Source organism: Agelaius phoeniceus, chromosome 11 (assembly GCF_051311805.1).
Source record: "Agelaius phoeniceus isolate bAgePho1 chromosome 11, bAgePho1.hap1, whole genome shotgun sequence".
NCBI lineage: Eukaryota > Metazoa > Chordata > Aves > Passeriformes > Icteridae > Agelaius > Agelaius phoeniceus.
In genome coordinates this window covers 3536019-3560706 of record NC_135275.1, presented here as the reverse complement: position 1 = coordinate 3560706, position 24688 = coordinate 3536019, and the positions used below count along the sequence as shown (strand labels likewise).

Below are 24688 nucleotides of genomic sequence, written 5' to 3'. Positions count from 1 at the left end.
TTGCCAGCTCTGGGCCCTGCTGTGCACGAGGCTTCCTGTGTGCCACTGGCAGCTGGGGCCTCAGCCACCTCCTCTCTCCACAGGAGCACCTCTGCAGCTTCAGAAGAGGAGCCTAAAAACTCAGACAAAGTGCTCCCTACGAGTTATTCCAGCTGTCCACGTCTGCCCCTATCTGCCCTGCCGTGGCTGCAGCACCGTTACGAGGCCTTCCCAAAACCCACCCCTCCTAAACGAGACCCTCTGCCCCTGAGCCCCCTGGTCCTGTTCCCAGGCCAGGAGTGAAGCTGGGCAGCCCCTGTCTGTGCCAGGGCAGAACTTGGCCCATATTTTATTTTTCAATAAAGAACTGGAGTCGTCAACAGATGTGTCTGGGTGGTAGCAGCAGCAAAGCCCACCCAGCAGCAGCACAGGCTGAGCTCCATGGCCAGGAGCAGCTGTGGATGGCCACGGTGTGGGCAGGCAGGAGCCAGGCAGGGGCTGCTGTGAGCAGCGGTGGGGCCCTGAGGGCTGGGGTAGCCCATGTTGAGCGTCCCTGGACTGAGGGCACATTCCCTTCCCTGGAATCATCTGGGCCTGGAGCTCATGAGACACACAGGGATATTTTGGGGTCCCTGCTGAGGGGTGCAGGGATCCCTCATGAAACACAAGGAGTATTACTGGCCTCTCCTAAGGTGTGCAGGGATCCCTCATGAGCTGTGCAGCGGGGTTACATTTGAGGGGGTGTTTTACTCTTGTCAGCACAGCAAAGGGTCACTCGGTCGAGGTTTTGCAAAGCTGGCAGAAAGCCTCTTGCAAAGCCTTGGGCCTGGTCTGTGGGCACAGTGGGCGGGCGGAGCCCATCCCCTGGGGCCAGGCTGGGCTGCTCAGGCCGGGCCGGGCTGGGCCAGGCTCGGCCCCGGCAGGGAAGGGCCGCGGCCCTGGGCTCTGATGAGGCTGCTGAGCTCCACCCTGGCCCTGTGCTGCAGCCCAAGACATTTACAGCCAGGGCCGTGCCCTGGCCCACAGGAGGCACCCGGGGCTGCAACTGAGGCCGCGCCCTCTCCCACTCAACGGGGCTGGCTCTTGCATGAAATGGGCCCTCAGCAAGGAGCTGCTGGGCCTCCTGGCTGTGTCCCTTTGTGCTCCCAGTGCTTCTGGTCAGGTTGGGCTGGGAAACTTGTCCATCATGCCTCTGTGTCTGTTTCCTGTCATTCCAATGCACAGCCCTTTCCCGCTGCTTGGCATTTAAATACTCGGATTATTTTATTGGATAACTTACATCTTGCACTTCATGATGGTATCGGTAATAAATGAAAAGGCCAAATCAATAATAATAATGTAATTTTTTATTTTCGGGACTGAAATATGGTCTCAGCCACAATCAAAGGGACAGCGTCAAGCCCGGTATTGGTGATGGGTGAACCCTGATCCAACCTCTATCGCATGGGATCCCCTCCATTCACGAATGTCATCTCTGTTGGGCAGGTTTTATACAGTTTTTTCCACCTGAGGCAGAGGTTCCTCTATCCTTTCCCTTGCTTCACATATGCATGCAGTCTCCTTTTTCTGTGCAGGGCTGGTCAATGCTTTTTCTGGGAAGTGATGAATGCTGATGCTGGGTTAGGGGTACCTGGATTGCTATCATGTTTGAAGATACTTACCAAGTATTCATCGCTTTTTGGTGTTTTCTGGATAGTCCAGGGAATGGCTCATCTCCATACTAGCAACATCCTTTCGCTTGCTAAGTAGGCTCTCTTCCCTTGCTGCCATCTGGAGTTTCGCAACTTTGTGTAGCAGTCTATACCTTAACTCTCTGTGGTTTTAGGCTTTAAACATTTTTGTTACAGACACAATTTTATTCACAACTTTTTTAAAATGTATATTTTATATAAGCATGAATTATCTTATACCACATACTACAATGACATTAAATTGTGCTAATTAGACTGTCCTATCATGAGTTTCTGGAACGCATTTCCAAGCCTTCCAGCTGCAGAACAAGGGGAGCTGTCTCTGGCTTGCATGACAAAGTTGGCAGGTTTTTTGCAATTCCAGTCCTTAAGAAACAACTTTTTGTGTGCATTAACATTCGAGGGGCTGCTTTCAAAGACAGATAAAAAACCCACAAAGAACCAGCAAACCTACAAAACAACATATTAAAAAAAAAGTACTTTTTCTTGCAGCTGGGAGAAGCTGCAGCCAGGCCAGGCTGGGAAACAGTCCTGCAGGGTGTGTCCAGATGTGCAGCCAAAGCCGCCGGCTGCTGAGCCCCAGGACAAGGCTGAGGGAAATGCACCCACCTTGTCCTGCCTGAGGCATTTCCTTCAGTATTTGCTGCATGATTTTGCATGGCTCATGGGGTTTCTTGTTTCCTGTAGCTTTGTTCTTTCCCATTGGAGGAACTTAGAGCAACATGGTTCCATTTCCCATGAATGGAGCCACAAAAGCAGGGCTCAGCCTGTGGAGTCAGCAGGGACACACTACTCACCCCTGTGATGGGAGCTGGGCCTGTATGCAACATCCAACAACGGGCCTGGGAAAGTCCTCCCTGCAGACACTCCTGTAACACAACAGCCACAGAAGCTTCTGTCATCTCTGTCTATCTGCACGGGCGCCACTGAGCCGCAGGAGCATTGAGGGCATCGCGCAGAGCGAGGGCACACACGTGCATGGCTCTGTCCTGGCACCTGCAGCAATGCTAGGATATTGACACTGTTAGGAAAGGCACAAGGAGAACTTGCCTCCAGCATTCTCCAAGACTTTCAAGCCATCATCCAGCATGGCATCCAGAAAATGCAATTTGCGATCCCAATCTAGAAGGGAGCACATATCAGACCCAGTTCCATGGTGTGCTGGAGTCCCCCTGTACCTCTGGGAACTGGGCATTGAAGGGGGTCGGGTAAGGCCAGGGGAGCCAGATGTCAATGGACAAGGCCAAAGCTGCACAGGGGCCTGGGGAGCTCTGGGCTGGCTCCTGGTCCCCCCATTCTCTTTGTAGGTCCTGTACAACAACCCCGGAGAGGTGCCTGAACCAGCCCAGGTTGCACTGGGGCTCTCTCCCTGCCAGAGCTGCAACTCTTTCTAAAGCACTAGGGGAAAAATGCAGCAGGCAGTGCCACAATCATCCCTCCCTTCGTCCTGCCCTCTCTTCCTCCCTTCCTGTCATCCTCTCTCTCTCTATACCTTTTTCTTCTGGATTTGCTCTCCCAACAGAAGAGGACATAGCCAAGGCCTCTCAGGATCCACTGGAGCCTTGCTCTCCCCCTCTGCCCTTTCCCCACCATGGGCACCCCGTGCAGCCGCTCCCAGGTTTCGGGACGTGTCTCCCACAGAGGGAGCCCAGCAGGACAGCTCAGTACCCGAGTGCCCTGAGCCTGCTCGGGATAATTCCTCTGGGCTGTGCCCGTCTTGTCCGGGCTGTGCCCGCAGTGCCAAGCAGCAGAGAGGGCAGCTCAAGCCTCAGCAGGGCTCAGGCCCAGAGGCACAGCAATTACCTCCTGGCACTGGGCCTGGCATCGCCTCGCTTCCTGCAGCAGAGGCTGCCAATGAGCCCCTGCTTCCTCTGGGAAATGCTTCCTTCACTGTAGCCTCTACATCCACTTCTGGAGAAAGGAGGAGGCACAGCTGGATCAGGTGGGGCTGTTCCCCAATGGGAAGGTGGCAGCTTCAGGAGGCAATGCTTGACAAAGACACAAACTTGCTGGGTAGGCCAGGGCCCACTTTCATCAAAACACCCGCCCTTACTGATCAGCCTGGAGACTGGGAAATTGCAGGGGATCTCAGGGTGTGCATGGCCTGTGGTGCAGTTTGGGCTGCCTGTGAGCTGATGCCCAATGCCTTCCTGCAGAGGCTGGGCAGAAGCTGCAGCCAGGCCAGGCTGGGAAACAGCCCTGCAGGGCGTGGAAGCAGCAGCGGGGCAGCCAGGCTGCCATGGATCCCTTCCCACTGTGCCGGGCACGGCGTGTCCAGATGTGCAGCCAAAGGCCTCGGCTGCTGAGCCCCAGGACAAGGCTGTGGAAAATGCACCCACCACGCTGGCTGTCCACATCACTCCGTTTTTGTTCCAGATGTTGGGATTCCTTCAGGAACTTACTAGCTCCTCCAGGTTTCTTCTTCCTTCTCAGGGGACCTTAAGAGAAATATTTCCATTTCCCATGAATGGATGCCACAAGAGCAGGGCTCAGCCTGTGGGGTCAGCAGGGACACACTACTCACCCCTGCGATGGGAGCTGGGCTTGCGTGCAACATCCACCAAAGGGCCTGGGAAAGTCCTGCCTGCAGACACTCCTGTAACTCAACAGCCACAGAAGCTGCTGCCATCTCTGCTCAGCTGTACGGGCGCCACTGAGCCGCAGGAGCCGTGAGGGGATCACGCAGGCCGAGGGCACACACGTGCATGGCTCTGTCCTGGCACCTGCAGCCATGCCCCCCTGGCCGAGTTTTGGGCTCTGAGCTGGCAGCTCTCCCAGGGGAAAGGCCTTGACCTACCCTCACCATCTCCTAGATACCCACTAATGGGTATGGGTTGGGAATCCAGATCATCTTCATCAACAGGATCATCTTCATCAACAGGATTATCTTCATCAACAGGTTCATCTGCAAAGAAAGGCAGGACAGAACAGCTCCTGTGACACTGCTGAAGATTCTCCTTCAGGCCTGAGTGGTAGTGAGGGCACCTGGGTGATTGGTTCCCTCCAAGGCACTCCCTCGGCTCTGCCTTCCACTCAGTATCTGCAGATGTGGCACCTCCTTAGCTCTCACTTCCAGCTCCCTCACTTTTCCACGACTGTTCAGGACAGCGTGTCTGGCCTCTTCCACCTTCCTCTTCATCTCTGCCTGCTCCCTCTTCAGGTTACAGTTGCAATCTTCCAGGCACACGAGAGCTTCCTGAGAGCTCTTCAGCTCCTTCTCCAGCTCCTGGCTGAACCTGATGGCTTCTTCAATCTGCCCATCCCTGGAGCTCCGCATGAGCTCCATTTCCTCCAGGACATCTTGGAGGCACTTGGTCTGGGAGTGCTTCTGTGTTAATGGTCTCTTCCTCCCTATGAAGCAGGGTCCTTCTCCTGTATGGCGTGCATGGCTCTTCCGCAGTCCCACCTGTAATGACCAGGAGCACAAAGCAGGGAGAAATTGATGGGTTTTAATGAAGACTGAAAGTGGCTGGATTGTGCTTTGTTGGTTTGGTTTTTTTTCAATCCCATAGAGTTGATCAGCAACTAAAGCTACTTGACCTTTGCCAAATACAGAGAGAAGGAAACAATCTCTGGAAAGTTGTTTTTAATACCTAGCTATGCATTTAATTTTCAAACTACACCCTTCTCATGTTATTGCACAAGTTTCTGTGTAGCTTTCATGTCATTACTATGGGTCTGTACTCAGGAGTCAGGCAGTGTGCTGAAAAAGATATTTCCAATGAAGTTGTGTTCAGGGGAAGAGAGCAGGGAGCAGCTGGGGGTGTTCTGGAGCTTTCCTCTTAGTCATTTTCATTCTTCCTTGTGGTAGTAAGGGACAGGCGTTGGGAAGATTTCGGGCTGTGACGGAAAATTACAGGAATCCTTCTGCCCCCCTCCCCATAGATAAGGATCACCCTTAAAATGTAGCCAAACAGGTAGCCCCCCTAACCTATGGATGCCAGTAACTTTCCACTCCATACTAACCCTAGAAAGTATAGCCAAACCCCTGTCTGACGTAGAGAAACCCCTTAGTCCATAAATACCCTTGAGACCCCTCAATAAACGCCTTTAACCATCCACCAAATTGGTGTTAGGGTCCGTTATTGGCCCCGAAGGATCCCAAGGAGGAGATCGCCGTGCTGGACTCTGAAACCAGGTCATCGCGGCCTTCACAAGAAGGCAACATAGTGGTGCCGAAACCCGGGACGACGCAAGTCCGGGCAACGGGGGTACTCCTGGCCAGGGGACAGCATTCACAGCGCTGGAACGACTGTAACGAAGCAGGGGGACGCCCCGGGACCTGCGATTCGTATGGAAGCGATAGCGAAGGTCGTAAGTTTGATACATATGCAATGGGGAATCAAATGTGAACTTAGGAACTTTAATCTCGCTTTAACGAGACTCCTTGACCTTGGGGTCATTGATCGACCCACAGATATATTGCACTCTGAGGTGTGGCAGAAATGCACTGTTGCGTTAGCAGAGGACACAAAAGCCACAGGCAGCAGCAAAAGCCTGAAAGCGTGGGGGAAGGCAGAATCAGCCCTACGCAAAGCATTAGAAGAATGGGAGACGTGGAACGCTGCGCGTTCCTGTCTGTTAATCACGCCACAGCTGGGGGAGGGGGCGATAACGCGAAACTCCCCTGGTGGCGACCCAATTGAAAGCGGGGAGACGGGGGGGCCGGGCGCATCCCATCCCCCCCCGAGCCCAGAGCCCCTGGAGCCCCCGGGGGACCCCCTGACCCTTTCGGGGGACCCGCCGCGGCCCAAACCCCCCCCGGAACCCCCTGGAATGCCCGCGGGCCCCTCGCCTATCCCTTCCCTGCCGCTAGCCGACTTAGCGCAAGAAGCGGAGGGACTCGCGCGGTCCTTTTGGGAGGGACTGGCGGCAGAAGCCCGAAATATCGAGAAGGCAAGCGCACGGACGGGTGGCGGAGGGGATCCGCCACCTTTCCCGTTCGAATATGGTGCGGGTGGCCGGGAAGGGGGGTGGAGCCCGTCGGCCCGCGGCGGGAAGAACCCGAACCCAGCAGACACGCATGCGTGGGGGTGCGACAGAGGGCGGGCACTCGCTCGGGAGCCGCGCCCACTGCCGCCACCATATATGGGAGAGATCCCTCCCTGCGGGAGGCAGGGCGAGCCCAGGGGGGGGGAGCGGCACCGCCCCCGAGGGGAGGAGCGGGGCCGTAGCCGAACAAAACCGCAGGGGAGACCGGAAGTTCATTGGCAGTTGACTTCCGACTCTGAAGAGAACCACACCTTCCCAGACCGCTCTGCGGAGCCGACCAAGTCCAGCAGCGACTCAGAAGCAGAGAAAACAGAATCAATGCGGTTTCAGACGAAACCAAATAAAACTTTTAACACAGTCGGGAACCAGCCCCAATACGAAGGCACCGACTGGGGTAAAATCAAAATCGAATGCGCAGAATGGGCACCCGCAGCATCGGTGCATGCCTTCCCGGTGAGAATTACAGGACCCCAGGGGAACCAGCAAAGAACGTATACTCCCGTTAATTCCAAAGACGTTCAGACAATAGTAAAAGCTATCTCAGAAAAAGGAATTAACTCAGGGGTGGTTTCCACTCTCGTGGATGGTCTTTTTAGCAATGATGATTTACTCCCTTTCGATATAGTGCAAATAAGCCGTATGCTTTTTGATGGGGCGGGTTTGATAATATTTAAACAGGAATGGACGGACCAATGTGCAACCATGCTCGCTCAGACAGCGGGGGAAGGGCAGCCACTCCACGGGTCGAGTTTATCTAGGTTGTTGGGGAAGCACGACGAAGTAGCCGCACCCCAGCAACAAGCTGCGCAGCTTCGGATCGAGGAAGTCAGGGCGACTTCCCGGGCGGCCAGAGAAGCTATACGCGCCGCATCCAGGGTGGTGGACAGACCGACACCATGGTCGACCATCAAACAGGGGGAGAGTGAAGGCTTTACACAATTTGTCGACCGCCTTCAGGCTGCGGTGGACTCTTCTAATTTACCCGCTGTCGCAAAAGGCCCGGTGATAACCGACTGCCTCCGGCAACAATGTAACACCGTAACCAAAGATATATTGCGTTCCCTACCGGCCGGGGCCAGCCTGGCTGACATGATTAAGCATGTTGTGAGGGAAGAGCAGCTGACCCCACTTCAGGCAACCGTACACACCCTAACCAGTGTGATGGCCTGCGTCCAATGTGGTCAGTCAGGTCATGTCGCGGCAAACTGCCCCCAGCCAGCGCAGCTTCCCCACGCAACACCCCCGCCCCAGCAGCACCCCAGAGGGGTCTGCTGGAACTGTGGGAAGAGAGGTCACCTCGTTAGGGACTGTAGATCCCGGCCCCGGGGAAACGGGAGAGGGGGGGGGCGTGCGGGCCACATTCAGCCCCCTCCCGCTATGGATGCAAGACGGCCCATCTATGCCAACCCACAGTGGGGCAGGGGATCTTCATACCCTAGGCTCCCACAGGAGGCAGTCAGTATCGCACCCCCGCCAGCAATACAATGGCAGAGCTATGCAGTACCACCAACCGTACCCTCACACCCACCACCATCACAAGCCACGCAAGCGCTACAGGACCAGCAGGGAACACCCCAGACCGGGACCCCTGGGTGGCCCTGGCCATGAAAATAGGGAAGGAACCCCTGAGGGTGTGGGGGACATGCCGCCTCTATGGCAGTCAGGACCCCCACATTGTAGGACTTCAGTTTTGGGTAGACACGGGATCAGACTGCACGATTCTCCTCCAGTCGCATTGGCCCAGGCATTGGCAGTTTAAGGAAGTCCCTCCAGTGAACGGGGTGGGGGGACAAACCCGGGCGTGGAAAAGCACCCAGCTGGTGGCTATAACACTTCACACAAACAAGGGACCAGAACAGACAGTAGCGATTTACCCCTACATTTTGCAAAACTCTCCGCCACTAATAGGAAGGGACATCCTTGCTATGCTAGGAGTCAAGATTACAAATTTATCATAAGGGCCACTGCTGTACACCCTCAGCTGCCGATCAAATTGACTTGGAAATCGTCAGATCCTATTTAGAGGGAGCAGTGGCCTTTGTCAGAGCCTCGAGCGGCAGCTTTGCTGGAACTGGTCAACCATGAACTGCAAAAGGGTCACATAGAACCCTCCACCAGCCCATGGAACACCCCTGTGTTTGTAATCCCCAAAAGGTCCGGAGAGGGTTATCATCTCGTCCACGACCTGAGAGAAGTGAACAAGACGATTCGACCCATGGGTCCAGTCCAGACACTGCTACCCATCAATTCAGCTATCCCCGAAGGACAGCCATGCGCAGTACTGGACATCAAAGACTGTTTCTTCTCGATACCCCTGCATCCGGACGACAGAGAACGCTTTGCCTTTTCCGTTGCGTTTCCAAACGGTAATCGGCCTAACCTCCGTTTCCAATGGAGGGTGCTTCCACAGGGTCTAATGGACAGTCCTGTTATCTGCCAGGTCACCGTGGACAGAGCACTGATGCCAGTCCGACATTCCTACCCTGCCGCAACCATCATCCAATACATGGACGACATCCTAGTCGCTGCACCATCGACGAGCCAGGTAGATCACCTGGTGTCTACAATCACAGAAACCCTCCGGGCCAACGGCTTCGAGATTGCAAGCGCAAAGGTCAAGAGAGGGCCCTGCGTGACCTTCCTGGGAGTGGGAATCACAAGCTCCTACGTGACTCCTCCCAAGGTAAGGATCAACCGGGATATCAGGACACTTCATGATGTGCAATGCCTGGTGGGATTGCTGCAGTGGGTCCGCAACGTCGTCCTGATCCCCCCCGAGGTCATGGACCCTTTATATGACCTCCTGAAGGGACAACACCCCTGGGAACCCAAGGAGCTGACACCGCAAGCGGCGAGCTCCCTCGATTTCATCGATCAGCAGATGTCCACTAGCACGCTGGCCAGGTGGAACCCGGCCATGCCCCTGGACTTATACGTCCACTTCACGCCAAAGGGCGGAGTGGGGGCACTGGCACAAGGGCCTTCCGAAAAGTCCCGGCCGATCCAATGGGTGGTCCTCAGGAGACCTGCTCGTGCATTCTCCCCAGGAATCGAATGCGTCGCTAACCTCATCAGGAAAGGCAGGAAACTCGCCTTGAGACACCTAGGAACTGAGCCGACAAGAATACACCTTCCCTTTCGCAAGCAACCGTCTGCGGAGTCACCCGCAATTTCAGAGCACCTAGCCCTTGCTCTCACCGGCTTCGGAGGAGAAATCTCCTACTCTGCAAAACCACCCTGGACTCGGCTGCTGACCATTGTCGACATAGACATACCGCCAAAGGTCAAGGACCGACCGCAACCAGGACCAACGGTCTTCACGGACGCTTCCTCCACGACTTCTACTGCAACGGCAGTGTGGCAGGCAGGAGAGCAATGGCATTGCATCAAAGCATGTGACCCCACATTGTCAGTGCAGCAACTGGAAGCAGCAGCAGTGGTCTTAGCGTGTGGACTTTTCAAAGATGAGCACCTCAATATAGTAACGGACTCTATATTCGTGGCAAGGCTTTGCCTAGCCATGGCAGGACCAGGTGTGTCAACATCTACAGCAGCCCTAATGCTGGAAGAAGCGCTCTCCTCACGACAGGGCACCGTATCCATCATTCATGCCAACAGCCACGACCCAATCAAAGGTTACTTCCAGACAGGCAACGACAAGGCGGACGCCGCAGCAAAAGGCAGGAAGCTCGTCAGCTGCATGAATCACTCCATATTGGGGCCAAGGCCCTGGCGAAGAGATGCGGGATTTCAACAGCGGACGCAAGACATGTGGTGGCCACCTGTCCTCACTGCCAGAAGTCACCCCTGTGGACCAGTGGAATTAACCCGAGAGGTCTCAAGCCTTCACAAATCTGGCAGTCGGACTTCACCTTGTGTCAACTGCTGAAGCCCCGAGCATGGCTTGCCGTGACGGTGGACACTTTCAGCAGAATGATCGTGGCCACACAGCACCCCAAAACTAACTCTAAAGCCACAATTCAGCACTGGCTGACGGCCATGGCGTGGCTTGGCATCCCCAAACAAATCAAGACTGACAACGGTTCCAACTTCACCTCCAAACCCGTGCAAGAATTCGCCTCCAAATGGGGCATCACATTAGTACAGGGTATCCCGTATAACAGTACCAGGCACAGTACCAGGGTCTGATTCGAGTGGGCGAATCAGACCCTGAAAACCAGGCTGGAGGTGTTGGCAAAAGCTGAGGGCTTTGCCAATTCTATTCCCCCGGGAGATCAGGCACACATACTAGCAACCGCTTTGCTAGCACTGAATCAATTTCCTAGGGGGGATGAAACAAACAGCCCCGTCCAAAAACACTGGGCCACCAGAGCGCTGGAGGAAGGCCCGCAGGTTGTAATTAGAAATGAGCTAGGCGAATGGGAACAGGGCTGGAGGTTGATGCTCACGGGACGAGGGTACGCAGCTGTCAAAAAGGACGGCAAAATTAGGTGGTGTCCACTTAGGTCGATCAAGCCCGACCTTCACAGTGGGCAAGACAGGGCTGATGAGAATTGTGAGTTTCTATTTATAGGACATGCTTATGGGTCGTCCCCGGGATGCGTACATTCCCCTTCCGGAGGAAAGTGACAGTCCACCAAGCTGCCGGACAGCGCCCGAGAGACCCGCACGGGTGAGACCCAAGCAACAACGGTGTTTCTGCGTGATTATGCTGTTGGGGCTTGTCGCCAGAGGGCAAGCCAGCCCAGACTACTACCCCCATCAGCCCTTCAGGTGGGTCATGCAACATCTTGCTGGAGACAAGATGCTCAGAGACATCACCACGCCAAACGCCCCGTCCTTCGTGCTTCACGTCACCGACCTGTTTCCAGAACAACCAAAGGTAGACCCCCATTCTTCACACGCCTCACACATGTACCTATCCTACTGGTGCCCAGCCTCAAACCCAGGAAAAAGTTATTGCAATCGCCCAGGGTGGGGACACTGTGGGCACTGGGGCTGTGAAACAATAGTTACAGACGCCAGGCCATCAGGACCTGGGTGGGACCCACAAGAGCCCGACAGATTCCTACAGTTCACCTGGGCACCCGCAGGCTGCAAAACACCCGTCTTCCTTCAGGGAAGTTTCTACCGAAACCAACATAAAGTCCCCAATTTCCGGAAATGCACTCACTATAACATGACAGTTTTGCAGCCGAATCACCCCAGCTGGGCCATGGGCAAAGCATGGACAGTAGTCCTTCAAGGGTCAGGAAAGTGGGCGAATGTGCGAATTACCAGACTCCCACCGTCAGCACCCAGAGCAGCTGGGCCCAACAAAGTGATCAAAAGCACACAGAAAGGGAGAAACATGACCTACCCCAAAGCTTTGCCCACAAGGGTCACTGACGTCCCGACTGGCGATGAGGAAGCCTTCCAGATAGGCTGCTCAGCCAGGTCAGGCTCGGACCCAATCCTTCGCATGTTAGAAGCTACCTTTCTATCCCTGAATGAATCTAATCCTAACCTAATCGACTCCTGCTGGCTTTGCTACGATGTTAAACCCCCCTTTTACGAAGGAGTCGCTTTAGATACCCCCTTCAGCTATTCCACAGCCGATGCCCCTCGCCAGTGCAGATGGGACACACCCCGCAAAGGAATTACCCTGAGTCAAGTCACAGGTCAGGGCAGATGCTTCGGCAATGCAACCCTAGCTAAGCGGAAAGGCGACGTCTGCACCGAAGTAGTTGAGCCCGACAGGAAAAATAATAAGTGGGTAGTCCCATCCGCATCTGGGATGTGGGTTTGCCAGAGATCTGGAGTGAGTCCCTGCGTGTTTCTTGCCAAATTCGATAACTCTAACGACTTTTGTGTTCAAGTTCTGATCATCCCTAGAGTCCTGTACCACTCAGACGAAGAGGTGTACCACCTTTTCGAAGAAAACAGCCGGCTCCACAAGAGAGAAATATTAACAGGTATAACTATCGCAATGCTGCTTGGCCTAGGAGCGGCTGGAACGGCAACAGGTGTCTCAGCCCTAGCAACTCAACACCAAGGACTGTCCCAGCTGCAGATGACCATCGATGAGGACCTGCAGAGGATCGAGAAATCCATTTCCTTTCTAGAAAAGTCAGTCTCTTCGCTCTCAGAAGTGGTCCTGCAGAACAGGCGAGGACTGGATCTCCTGTTCATGCAGCAAGGGGGCCTGTGTGCTGCCTTGAAAGAGGAATGCTGTTTCTACGCTGATCACACAGGAGTCGTTAGAGACTCCATGGCAGAACTCCGAAACAGACTGGCTCAGAGACAGAAAGACAAGGAAGCTCAACAGGGCTGGTTCGAATCCTGCTTCAATCAATCACCATGGCTAACCACCCTAATTTCTACCCTAATAGGTCCATTGGCAATGCTGCTTTTAGCTATTACCTTTGGGCCATGCCTGCTGAACAAGCTAGTCTCATTTGTTCAGGCCCGCCTAGAACGGGCTAGCATCCTGTTCGTGGGACAGCAACAATTACTGTGAATTCAACAAGGAACACTGCCAGTCACGAGAGACTTGTCTGGCAGAAGCTTACTCAGGTTTCCCAAGACCCTTTTCCCTAGTCAGATCTCAACCTCCTACCTCATTTCAGTGCCTATGTATAGGATTACCTCGTTCATTTGTGAAAGAGGGGGGGGAAGTGTAGTAGTAAGGGACAGGCGTTGGGAAGATTTCGGGCTGTGACGGAAAATTACAGGAATCCTTCTGCCCCCCTCCCCATAGATAAGGATCACCCTTAAAATGTAGCCAAACAGGTAGCCCCCCTAACCTATGGATGCCAGTAACTTTCCACTCCATACTAACCCTAGAAAGTATAGCCAAACCTCTGTCTGATGTAGAGAAACCCCTTAGTCCATAAATACCCTTGAGACCCCTCAATAAACGCCTTTAACCGTCCACCAAATTGGTGTTAGGGTCCGTTATTGGCCACAAGGGATCCCAAGGAGGAGATCGCCGTGCTGGACTCTGAAACCAGGTCATCGCGGCCTTCGCAAGAAGGCAACACTTCCTGGGACCTTTGAGTGGTGACTTTGTGTTTGCTGCTGATTTCCTTTGCCTTTTTTAGATGAAAATGGTAAAAGTGTCTCTGACCTGCCTTGCTGGACATTGTGAAGACAACAGTCATCTACTGCAGGTGGAAGTGTCACAGGTGGAGCAGAGTTCTGGGAGTGCTGTGTTAGTATCAAATCACACCTGGTGAGCCCTGCCAGCACAATGGGTCCATGCTGCCCTTCCCTGCTCTGCCTGTTCCAAGCTATTTCATGCCAGAGGAATTGAACTGCTGTTAAGTGTGTATGTGAGTCACTCGAGCCAGTACGGCAGAACCAGCAGAATCCAGCCCTGGAATTAATGGGGCTGTGCAGAGGAGCCCCAGACTATTCATCAGCCTGCCTGCAGAACTGGCTCCAACTCTGAACTCTCGTGACCACACTCTGAGGAAAACATCCTTCTAATATTTCCTATAGGCACTTCTGACTGAGACACTGCTTGTGCTTGTGCAGGTGGCAATCCAAAAGTTCTTTCTCACTTCAGGAAAAACCCTGCACTGGTGCACATCCAGCATGTGGTATCAGCACATGCTGACTGCACATGCAGTAGAAGCAGCAGCATTGTACGCGTGGGTTTGTTAAGGTGAACTCCCCGACACTTTTAACAAGAATGCTCATCACAGCTGTATTTAATGGTAGACCGGTGCCATACATTTCTCCTTAAAGCCTCCCTGTAACTAAGCTTTGCTAAAAAGTTAATGCCGAGGATGAAGGAGCAGCTTCGGTCTCAGTCTGGCAGTGGAGGGGTTACAAACACAGACTCTCCGGGAGCAGCATCTCTCCTGAAGCACTCGGGGCAGCCGAGCCGCCCCCGGGAGGCCGGTGCAGAGGCCGGCCCGGACTCACCTGCAGCGCCAGGCACCGCGCATCGCTGCTCTGCAGGGCGGCGCGCATGTCCTCCACCAGCTCCCGCAGGCTGCCGTTCTCCTCCTCCAGCGTGGCGATGCGGTCCTCGGCCCGCTCCAGTGCCACGATCTCCTCGCAGCACTCTTGGGAGCAGGGCCCCGGCGGCCGCCGCTCGGCGCTGCCCGCGGCTCCGCGGCCGGCGGGGTCGGTGCGGCGGCGGCGTCGGGGGCTGCGCAGGCGGATCTGGGTCTCGATGTGCTCGCTCTCCCGGCCCAGCGGCAGCCGCGGCCCCGCGCGGGTGCTGAAGTGGCCGCAGAGCCGCGCGTGGAACTGGCGGAAGGTGAGCTCGGCCGAGAGCCTGTCCCACAGCCCCGCGCACTCCTCGGGCTCCGCCGCCTCCTCCAGCCCCAGCACCTGGCACAGCGTGCGGAAGTCCTCGCCGGGGATGCGGCCCGAACCGTCGCAGTCCAAGTGGTGGAAGATCTCCTGCAGGTACTGGTCCAGGCCGGTGGCCAGCACGACGATCTCGTTCTCCACGCCGCGGTCCAGCCTGTAGTGGTAGGCGAGGGCGCTGACCAGCCACTGCGTGCGCCGGGCCGGCCGCCCGTAGGGGTCCCAGCCCTCAGCCGGCTCCATCGCGCCCGCCTGGCCCGCGGCGCTGCCTGAGCATCCTGAGCTCCCGCCCGGCCGAGCGCTCGGCCCCGGCCCGCGGCGGGGCGGGACGGGCGGGGCGGGGCCGCCGCCGCTCCAGCGCCGCTCGCCGAGCGCCCGGCTCGCCCCGCAGCGGAGCCGCGTCCGCCTTTGTCCCGCACGAAAAGGGATTCCGGCAAAGCGGCCGGGTGCCACCCTGCTCCGTTGGTCTGCCAAGCCTGCGCCCCAAGTGTGTTTCTCATTTCTTAACTCATTTCTCCCTTCCGCTTTCTCTTTAGCACAAGCAACACAATAACATCGTACAATCCACTTTGACAAGTCAGGCTTGTGAACCGAGTCCGTGCCTCCACTAAATTAAAACCCCAATGTGCGTGAAAGCCGACCTTCTGTTTGTTCAGACCCGCTCACCTCTGCAGATGAGGTTACTTTATGGTCTTGCTGGGTGGGTTTTAAGAGGTCTGGGATAGAGGTGAGTAAGCGTTAAACTCGTTCACATGAGCTGCCCAAAGCAGTGACTTTAGTCTCTCTTTGGCTGGGGAGTAGGACTGGCGTTGCTGAACGCAGGCAGCAGCACCGAGCAGGGCTCCTCCACCAGCAGGGACATGCCACAAGCCAGGAGGGGACCGTGGCACCAGAGGGGACCGTAGCACCAGCCGTGTCCAAGGGCTGAACAGGGTGGCAAAGTCAGGTGCTGCTAACAGGCTGCATTGAGAGCCCAGGCAAGGCGTGGTGAGTAGCCACCAGTTTGGGAGCCATCCAAGGAGTCCTGTCAAGAGCAAATTGTTCTAATGTTCTCTCTAGGACAAAAAAGGAGCAAATCCAACTGATAGGTGAGGAAAGAGAATTCCAGTTGATTTAAAGTGCTGCTCAGTTCAGGGTTGCCTTTCTTTTGAGTGCACTGATGCTAAGAACTATTTTCTCACATATGGTGGGGTTTCTCTGCAAACAGGCTTTGATGAGAAATTTCTGATGAGCACATTTGCTTTTGCTCTTTAAGAGAAGTCAAGAACATGAGTAGCTTTGTTGAGGAATGGAGAATTGTTTGTAGCTCAGCAGAGCAGGTGCCCAAGCTGTTGGTGGGCCAAGCCCTGCATGGCTGGCCCAGTTGCAGTCCTAGCTGGACCAGGGCGGCGGGCTCGGGAGGGGAGCAGGTGGGGGGATCTCGGAAGGCTTCCGCTTCACGGCCGGGCTGGGGGGCCGTGGGGGAGGCACGGAGGGCTGGTGCTCTGCTTTCTTGGGCAACTGCTGCTGTCGAGGCCTCGCGTGAGAGCTGTCAAAGCCGACGGTCTCTGGGCTCTCTGGGGGCGAGGGAGAGGCACGCCTTCTTGGCCGGGATGCTGGAGCGGCAGCAGCGCGACTGTGGAGAGAGGAGGTGGCTGAGGCCCGAGCTGCCAGTGGCACACAGGGAGCCTCGTGCACAGCAGGGCCCAGAGCTGGCAAGGCTCCCCAGCACGGCTGGAGCTGCTGGCGCAGCTTGGCCCAGCTGCACAGCTGCCCCTCAAGGCCCTGGCCAGCAGGGGCTCTGGGCAGGCTCCCTGGCCCGGAGCGGGCCCCAGAGCGCCGCTGCCTTCCAAGGGCAATCTCGTCCCTGCTCTTTCTCCTCCCAACCTTGCTGTGCCTCTGCCCTGTGCCCCTGGGGCTGCTCTGGGTCAGGCAGCCTCATTGGGAGCCAGCACTGGCTGCAGCCCCAGCGGGGCCCCCAGGACAAGGCCCAGCAATTAAGAGGCCAATGAAAGCTCTGGGCAGCAGCAGAACCCTCAGCAGAGTTCTTTGGACAACCATGGACTGACCACAAATCCATAACAGACTCACTGTTCTCTGAATGTTGTCTGACTAAGTGCAACCTTTAAAGAAGCTGGACTGTAGAGATCAGCAACAACTTACCGTTTCTTTCCCTTCCACCACTGGAACCCAACAAAGCACAGCACCCTGGCAATGGGCACAGTGAACAGCGTCACTACCATGCCTATCATGCAGGACCTGCGCACATCCTGGGGGCAGATAATTCTTGGGGTGTTCCGTGGGTTCTGGGCGTTTGTGTCTGACTTGCCAAGCACTTCTGTGGGAGCAAAGGGGAGCGTGAGCCCGTGCTGTGCTGCACTGCTGAGCTGGCAGCACGGTGCATGCGGGCAGAACATTCGCCCTTTCCCCCAGAGCTGGGGCCTACAGGCACCTTGCCGCCCCTGGGCACAGGCTGTGCCACCCAACAAAGCCCAGCAGGCCGGGAGGGGAGCCCGGGGGCAGCGCAGCTGCTTGGGCAGTCGCTGCTTGGAGGGACATGGACCAAACCCATCCCTGAGCAGCCACTGCCAGCCCTGGCCCTCCCTGCCCCATGACAGCTCCCCCAGCCCCAGGGGACAGAGTCAGGCCCTGTCAGGACCCAGTGCAGCCCCTGCCCAGTCGGGAGCCAAGGCTGGCTCTGGCCCTGGGCTCGCGGCAGGGCTCCTGCTCGGGGCTGCTCCTGTGCCTTGGGCCTCTGGGCACTCCGGGCCGGCTCCGGAGCAGCTGCAGCGGGAGGGACGTTGGTGCACGAGTCCCCTTTCCCCGGGGCTGTGAACGAGCTCCAGAGGCCTCCAAGCCTCCAGAGGCACTTCCAGCTTTGGCTGCTGCTGTGCCGTGCAAGCGCAGGCCATGGGGGAAGAGCTGCTGCCACACAGCCCTGCCAAGGGATGAGAATGGCACAGCAATTGCCTCCTGTACCTGTGCCCATGTCTGGCATCTCTGGCTTTCCTGCATCAGAGTCTGGCCCAAAGCCATTGCTTCCTATAGGATATGGCCCCATCTGCATGGATTTTTGCTCCATCGCTTGAGAAAGGAAAAAGGACAAATGGATCAAATGGAACCATTCCAAGAGGTGGCAACTTAAGAGACAATACTTGTCAAGTCATGGATAAGGATCAGGAAAATGGCCAGGCTACTGGGGGTGGGCCAGGGCCCTCCCTCACCGAAAAAGCCCCTACACCTGATCTGCCTGGAGACTGGGAAATTGCAGGGGATCTCAGGGTGTGCATGGCCTGTGGTGCAGTTTGGGCTGCCTGTCAGCAGATGCCGAATGCCTTCCTGCAGAGGCTGGGGAGAAGCTGCAGCCAGGCCAGGCTGGGAAACGGCCCTGCAGGGCGTGGAAGCAGCAGCGGGGCAGCCAGGCTGCCATGGATCCCTTCCTGCTGTGCCGGGCACGGCGTGTCCAGATGTGCAGCCAAAGCCCCCGGCTGCTGAGCCCCAGGACAAGGCTGAGGGAAATGCACCCACCACGGCGCCTCTCCAGGTCACTCAGCATCTGCTCCAGATGTTTGGCTTCCTCCAAGGATTTCTTGTGTCCTCTGTCTTGGTTGTTCCATCTAAAAGGACCTGAATGGAAAGTTGTTCCATTTCTCCTTCAGGCCCAAGTGGCAGTGAGCGCACCTGGGTGATTGGTGCCCTCCAAGGCACTCCCTCGGCTCTGCCTTCCACTCAGGAGCAGGGCCAGGGGGACCTCGTGCCTGCAGTGGCCCCACACTGGGATGGAAGGAGCCCCTTGTGGGGCAGTCGGGGCAGAAAGGACTCCCTGGAGCTGCCAGCAGCTCCAAACCCAGCCCCAGGCAGGGCCCGGGTTTGGCAGTGGCAGCTGGAGCAGCTCAGGCTCCATGGGGCTGGCAAAGGAGCTGAGAAAGGCTCAGCCACGGGGCACAGCCCCGGGCCCAGTCCCTTCCCTCTCTGCTCTTCTCCGTGGCTGCACAGAGCACACGGAAGGACACACGGCCATTGTACACGGGAGGAGGATGGACAGCTAAATGCTCCTTCCTCCCACTGACAGCGACCCTGTGGGATCAAAGAAGGGAGCAGGGCAAGAAATCCAGATTCTTTAAACCCTAAGATTATGTTAAGGGAAAGGGCTCATGAGTGAGCCCTTGCCACATGGACACTGATTATTTTGGCAGGAAAGACACACAGAGAACTTGCCTCCACCATGCCCTAGATTCTTCATACTGTCATTCACCAGCTTTTCCATATAAGCCATGTCATGGTCCCAGTCTAGAAGAGAGCAAAGATCAGAACTTTTCCATGGTGTGCTGGGATCCCCCTCTGCCTATGGGAACTGGGCACTGCACAGGGGCCTGGGTAAGGCCGTGGGAGCCAGATGTGAATGGACAAGGCCAAACTGCACAGGAGCCTGGGGAGCTCTGGGCTGGCTCCTGGTCACTCTCCACCCTCTTTGCAGGCCCTGTGACACATCCCTGGAGAGCCCCCTGGGCTGCCCAGGGCCCAAGGGGGCTCTCTCCCTCCCCCAGAGGAAACTCTCCCTAAAGGCCTGGGGAAAACCATCCCCAGCGCTTCCCGGGGAGCAGGGAGCGCTGTCCCGGCAAAGGGGAGCCAGGCTGCCGGCTCACCTGCTCGCCGCGCTTGCAGCAGAGCAGCCTGGGCAGCCCTGGCAGGCAGGGCCACGGCCAGGAGGAGCAGGAGGAAGAGGTGCAGAGCAAGGGCCATGGTGCCTTGCCCTCTGCCAGTCCCGCAGCTCTTGCTGCCACCGCTGTCCTGCCACCGCTGTCCCAATGTCAGTACGTGGACATCCATCCCTGCAGACATTCAAGCTCATGCTCTGAGCAGCGTGACCTACTTAAAGGTGTCCCTGCTCACTGCAGGGCATTGGACTAGATGGCCTTTAAATGTCCCTTCCAAGCCAAGCTATTCTGTGCTCCTGTGCAGAATCAAAGCAGTGCTGGATTAGTGCTGGGGTGATGATGTGGCACCTGTATTTTGGTAGTTGTGTCATTTAGCAATTGGCCACAAGAGGATTCAATGGCTGGGCAGTGAAATCTGGAAATAACAGACAGTGTGCTCTTGAAGAAGTAGGAGAGAAACACAGCTTACAGTTCAGATAAATGCCAGCATTTGGCTGCCCATTCCTGGTTAAGAAATGAAGGAATGTCCTGAAGATCCCTTCATGTGGGTGCATTATTGGCTGTATCAGTACTTGTGTTCTGTAAAACAGGTAAGTTGTTAATGCTTCTTGCCCCATTTATCACCGGATGAAACCCAAATACTGCATTGCTCCTTGTCTACTTTCTTCCAAGTCAAGGCAAATTTTGTTCATGATTGAATGGGACATATTCATGTGTTCACAGGCAAATTCTTCTTGCCATTCACACAGTGGCAAGATTGCTTTGTGGATTTGCTCTAAAAGGACTGGAATTAAGGCCTACCTCTCACTAGAATTAAAGCTGATGTATTGAGAGGCAAAGTTTTGCGTAATTTGTCCGGGTGTCTGGCACTGTAGAGAGTTGTTCTGGAATTAAATGACACTTGAAGAGACACATGTAGTCTACCATACTTCTGTCATACTAGAAGTGAAAAAACAGCATTTGAAACATGATTTTATCCTTTCTTCCTCCTCCTCCTCCCGGGAATTTCAATGTCTGAGGTCTTAGCTCTTCAGCTGCCTCACAAACATTGTTTTAATTCAGACAGGCATCCATGCCTTGAGCCACAAATCAGGACTGTGGCTGTGAAGCTTGAAGCAATGTAGGTTTATAGCACTAAAAGTAATAATCCATTCCCAGGTTAAGCCAAGCAATTCCCAAGTAACTCTACCTATCCTCAGGGATGTTTCAAAAAGGATCATTGTAAAAGCTGGGAAGGGGGAGAAAGAGTGTCATCAAAATTAAAAAGACAGCTTTCTGAGATCTTTCTATTCCTATAAAAAGAGATTCAAAATTGTTCATATATGGAACATTCACTAGGAAGTGAATGACAGATTGTTGAAGTAATTGGTGAACAAAAAACCATAAATAAAAACCAGTTTACATGTAGATAATAAGTAAACCATCATGCTAAGAAAAAAACCAGACCTGCCAATACTAAAACATATAAGGCTGTTTCATCTGTCTCAATACAAAAAAAAAAGACTTAAAAGAATCAGAGGTCATTAGGACAATTAGTATATACAGGAAATTCCAGGCATTGGGAAAAAATGAAGGAAACTGTTGTGTGCAATTCACAGAGGTAACCTGGAATTTATTGGTGGATTTGTTGCAAAATTTCTGAGAGCAGACTGGAAAAGCGTAGGGGCTGCTCAGCCCATGTGTGGGTATTTACAGCAGTATGAGGGATGTTTCTGGGACCAACAGCAGGGAAGAAGAGCAGCAGACAATCACTGGGACAATGTCTTTGCTGGCTGTAGACTTTTTGTCAGTCAGTTCCCTGGGGCTGGGGGAGCTGTCACGGGGCAGGGAGGGCCAGGGCTGGCAGTGGCTGCTCAGGGATGGGTTTGGCCCATGTCCCTCCAAGCAGCGACTGCCCAAGCAGCTGCGCTGCCCCCGGGCTCCCCTCCCGGCCTGCTGGGCTTTGTTGGGTGGCACAGCCTGTGCCAAGGGGCGGCAAGGTGCCTGCAGGCCCCAGCTCTGGGGGAAAGGGAGAACGTCCTGCCCGCATGCAGCGTGCTGCCAGCTCAGCAGTGCAGCACAGCACGGGCTCACGCTCCCCATTGCTCCCACAGGTGCAGCTGGAACCACAGCACATGCTCCTGATTCCCAGAAGGGGTGCGAAAAATGGCAATCACATGGTTTTAATATTTTAAAAGTTTATTAGTAATACAATGGTTGTAAAAATAGCAATGTCATTAGAATGATAAAAATTTTGGACAATTTGGATTAGGAGAGTAGGAGACAATAGAAACAAAGAGTTACAGACATCTGGGTACCTATTTTCTGGGCAGCATAAGCCCTAAAAAAGAACACATATTAACGGAGGATTAACCCTTAAAAACAATAACCTGTTGCATATTCATACATCTCATACATGATGCATAAATTCCATTCAAACACAGGATTCTATCTGGTCATCGTCAACTTCTCCCTCTTAATCCTAACCGGCTTCGTGAGGGCTGATCAAGGCAGGAAGAAGTTAGTTTCTTCTGATAGGAGAGCAATAAATTCCTCCTCTGTGAAAGATTTCGGTGTCCTGTGGCTACTATATTTGCAAAAAGCCAATCATAAAATATGCATTTTTCAGAGGAGCTCACAATGGGTTGCTGTTGGGGAACACTCTGTTTGCTTGTGTGATAAGGGCAAGTTTGGCCTTCTACTGATGCCAGGAAAGGATTTGGAAGTGCTCAACAGAGCCCTGACTGCGAGCTTCCCTGTTGCATTGCATGTTTTTGACTGTGTTTTGGTCCTAATAGTCAGTTTGATAACTCCCCCTTATTTGGTATTGTTATAGCATATTTTATTAGCAATGCGTTGCTCCTATTCCCCCTGTGTTGTTGGTTTTGCCCTAGTTGTCCATCTCCCCAAAGAGCTGCCCATTTGTTCCCTGTTCCGCCTCCCATTGAATGTCAATCCCTCCCCAAGCCTGCCCTTTTCTCTACAAACTTCCCTATCCATTTGGTATCCTTTGTAACCCTATTGGTTTTTTTAAGTTGTCCTCCTCCGCTGTAATCCTCGATTGGTTTAAACATTGTATTCCCCGCCTTGTGTTCCACCCTCAGTTTGTCCCAATTGGCTAAAGACTGTATCCTCCCCAGGGACCTCTTCAGTTTAGGAATCGGTGTATGCCTTTAATTCAGTGTCTTTGTGTCGCTGACTCTGCAGGGACTAAACCTACAGAATATGTTTCCCTGTTCCTTGTCCCTACCCCCAAGGCAGTCCACCCGTGCTGTCAAGCAGCTGTGCCCTACAGCCAAAGCCCAGAGCTGACAGTTTGCTGGGGGCGGCCCACTCTGGGTGTTGGTGTTGGCAGCCAGTCGGGCTGAAGAAATCGGCAGTGCAGCACTTCCCGAATCAGCTCTTCTGTTGCAATAAAGAGATGGAGCTGTCAGCCCAGTGTCCTGGTGGTAGCAGCAGCAAAGCCCCCCCGGCAGCAGCACAGGCTGAGCTCCGTGCCCAGGAGCAGCCGTGGATGGCCACGGTGTGGGCAGGCAGGAGCCAGGCAGGGGCTGCTGTGAGCAGCGGCGGGGCCCCGAGGGCTGGGGGAGCCCATGCTGAGCGTGCCTGGGCTGAGGGCACATTTCCTTGCCTGGCATCATCTGGGCCTGGAGCTCATGAGACACACAGGGATATTTTGGGGTCCCTGCTGAGGGGTGCAGGGATCCCACATGAAGCACAAAGGAGTATTGCTGGCCTCTCCTAAGGTGTGCAGGGATCCCTCATGAGGTGTGCAGCGGGGTTACATTTGAGGGGGTGTTTTACTCTTCTCAGCACAGCAAAGGGTCACTCGGTCGAGGTTTTGCAAAGCTGGCAGAAAGCCTCTTGCAAAGCCTTGGGCCCGGTCTGTGGGCACAGTGGGCAGGCGGAGCCCATCCCCTGGGGCCAGGCCGGGCTGCTCAGGCCGGGCCGGGCTAGGCCAGGCTCGGCCCCCCCCCGGCCCCGGCAGGGAAGGGCCGCGGCCCTGGGCTCTGATGAGGCTGCTGAGCTCCGCCCTGGCCCTGTGCTGCAGCCCAAGACATTTACAGCCAGGGCCGTGCAACGGGGCTGGATCTTGTATGAAATGGGCCCTCAGCAAGGAGCTGCTGGGCCTCCTGGCTGTGTCCCTTTGTGCTCCCAGTGCTTCTGGTCTGCTTGGGCTGGGAAACTTGTCCATCATGCCTCTGTGTCTGTTTCCTGTCATTCCAATGCACAGCCCTTTCCCGCTGCTTGGCATTTAAATACTCGGATTATTTTATTGGATAACTTACATCTTGCACTTCATGATGGTATCGGTAATAAATGAAAAGGCCAAATCATGGATAATAACGTTAATTTTTATTTTCGGGACTGAAATATGGTCTCAGCCACAATCAAAGGGACAGCGTCAAGCCCGGTATTGGTGATGGGTGAACCCTGATCCAACCTCTATCGCATGGGATCCCCTCCATTCACGAATGTCATCTCTGTTGGGCAGGTTTTATACAGCTTTTTCCACCTGAGGCAGAGGTTCCTCTATCCTTTCCCTTGCTTCACATATGCATGCAGTCTCCTTTTTCTGTGCAGGGCTGGTCAATACTTTTTCTGGGAAGTGATGAATGCTAATACTGAGTTAGGGGTACCTGGATTGCTATCATGTTTGAAGATACTTACCGAGTATTTATTGCTTTTGGGTGTTTCCTGGATAGTCCAGGGAATGGCTCATCTCCATACTAGCAACATCCTTTCGCTTGCTAAGTAGGCTCTCTTCCCTTGCTGCCATCTGGGGTTTCACAACTTTGTGTGGCCGTCTATGCCTTAACTCTCTGTGGTTTTAGGCTTTAAACATTTTTGTTACAGACACAATTTTATTCACAACTTTTTTAAAATGTATATTTTATATAAGCATGAATTATCTTATACCACATATTACAATGACATTAAATTGTGCAAATTAGATTCTGTTCTATCATGCGTTTCTGGAACACATTTCCAAGCCTTCCAGCTGCAGAACAAGGGGAGTTGTCTCTGGCTTTCATGACAAAATTGGCAGGTTTTTTGCAATTCCAGTCCTTAAGAAACAACTTTTTGTGTGCATTAACATTCGAGGGGCTGCTTTCAAAGACAGATAAAAACCCACAAAGAACC

General features: G+C 54.6%; 1 protein-coding gene across 1 annotated transcript; it reads right to left on the bottom strand.

Annotated features, from left to right (window-relative positions):
* Positions 1–4629: 4629 nt before the first annotated feature.
* On the bottom strand, positions 4630–15242 carry LOC129125090 (EF-hand and coiled-coil domain-containing protein 1-like). The gene is made up of 2 exons (XM_054640337.2): positions 14535–15242; positions 4630–5076 (listed from the first exon to the last, which is right to left on the bottom strand). The coding sequence occupies exons 1-2, from the start codon at positions 15168–15170 to the stop codon at positions 4630–4632; spliced, it is 1083 nt and encodes a 360-aa protein (XP_054496312.2). The 5' UTR covers positions 15171–15242.
* Between the last annotated feature and the right edge of the window lie 9446 nt (positions 15243–24688).

Bases quoted from the DNA above. Each gene is read 5' to 3' on its own strand.
- LOC129125090 (XM_054640337.2), bottom strand. From the start codon at position 15,170: ATGGAGCCGGCTGAGGGCTGGGACCCCTACGGGCGGCCGGCCCGGCGC. The intron at 5,077-14,534 runs GTGAGTCCGGGC...TGGTCATTACAG, and splicing joins CGCGGTGCCTGGCGCTGCAG to GTGGGACTGCGGAAGAGCCA.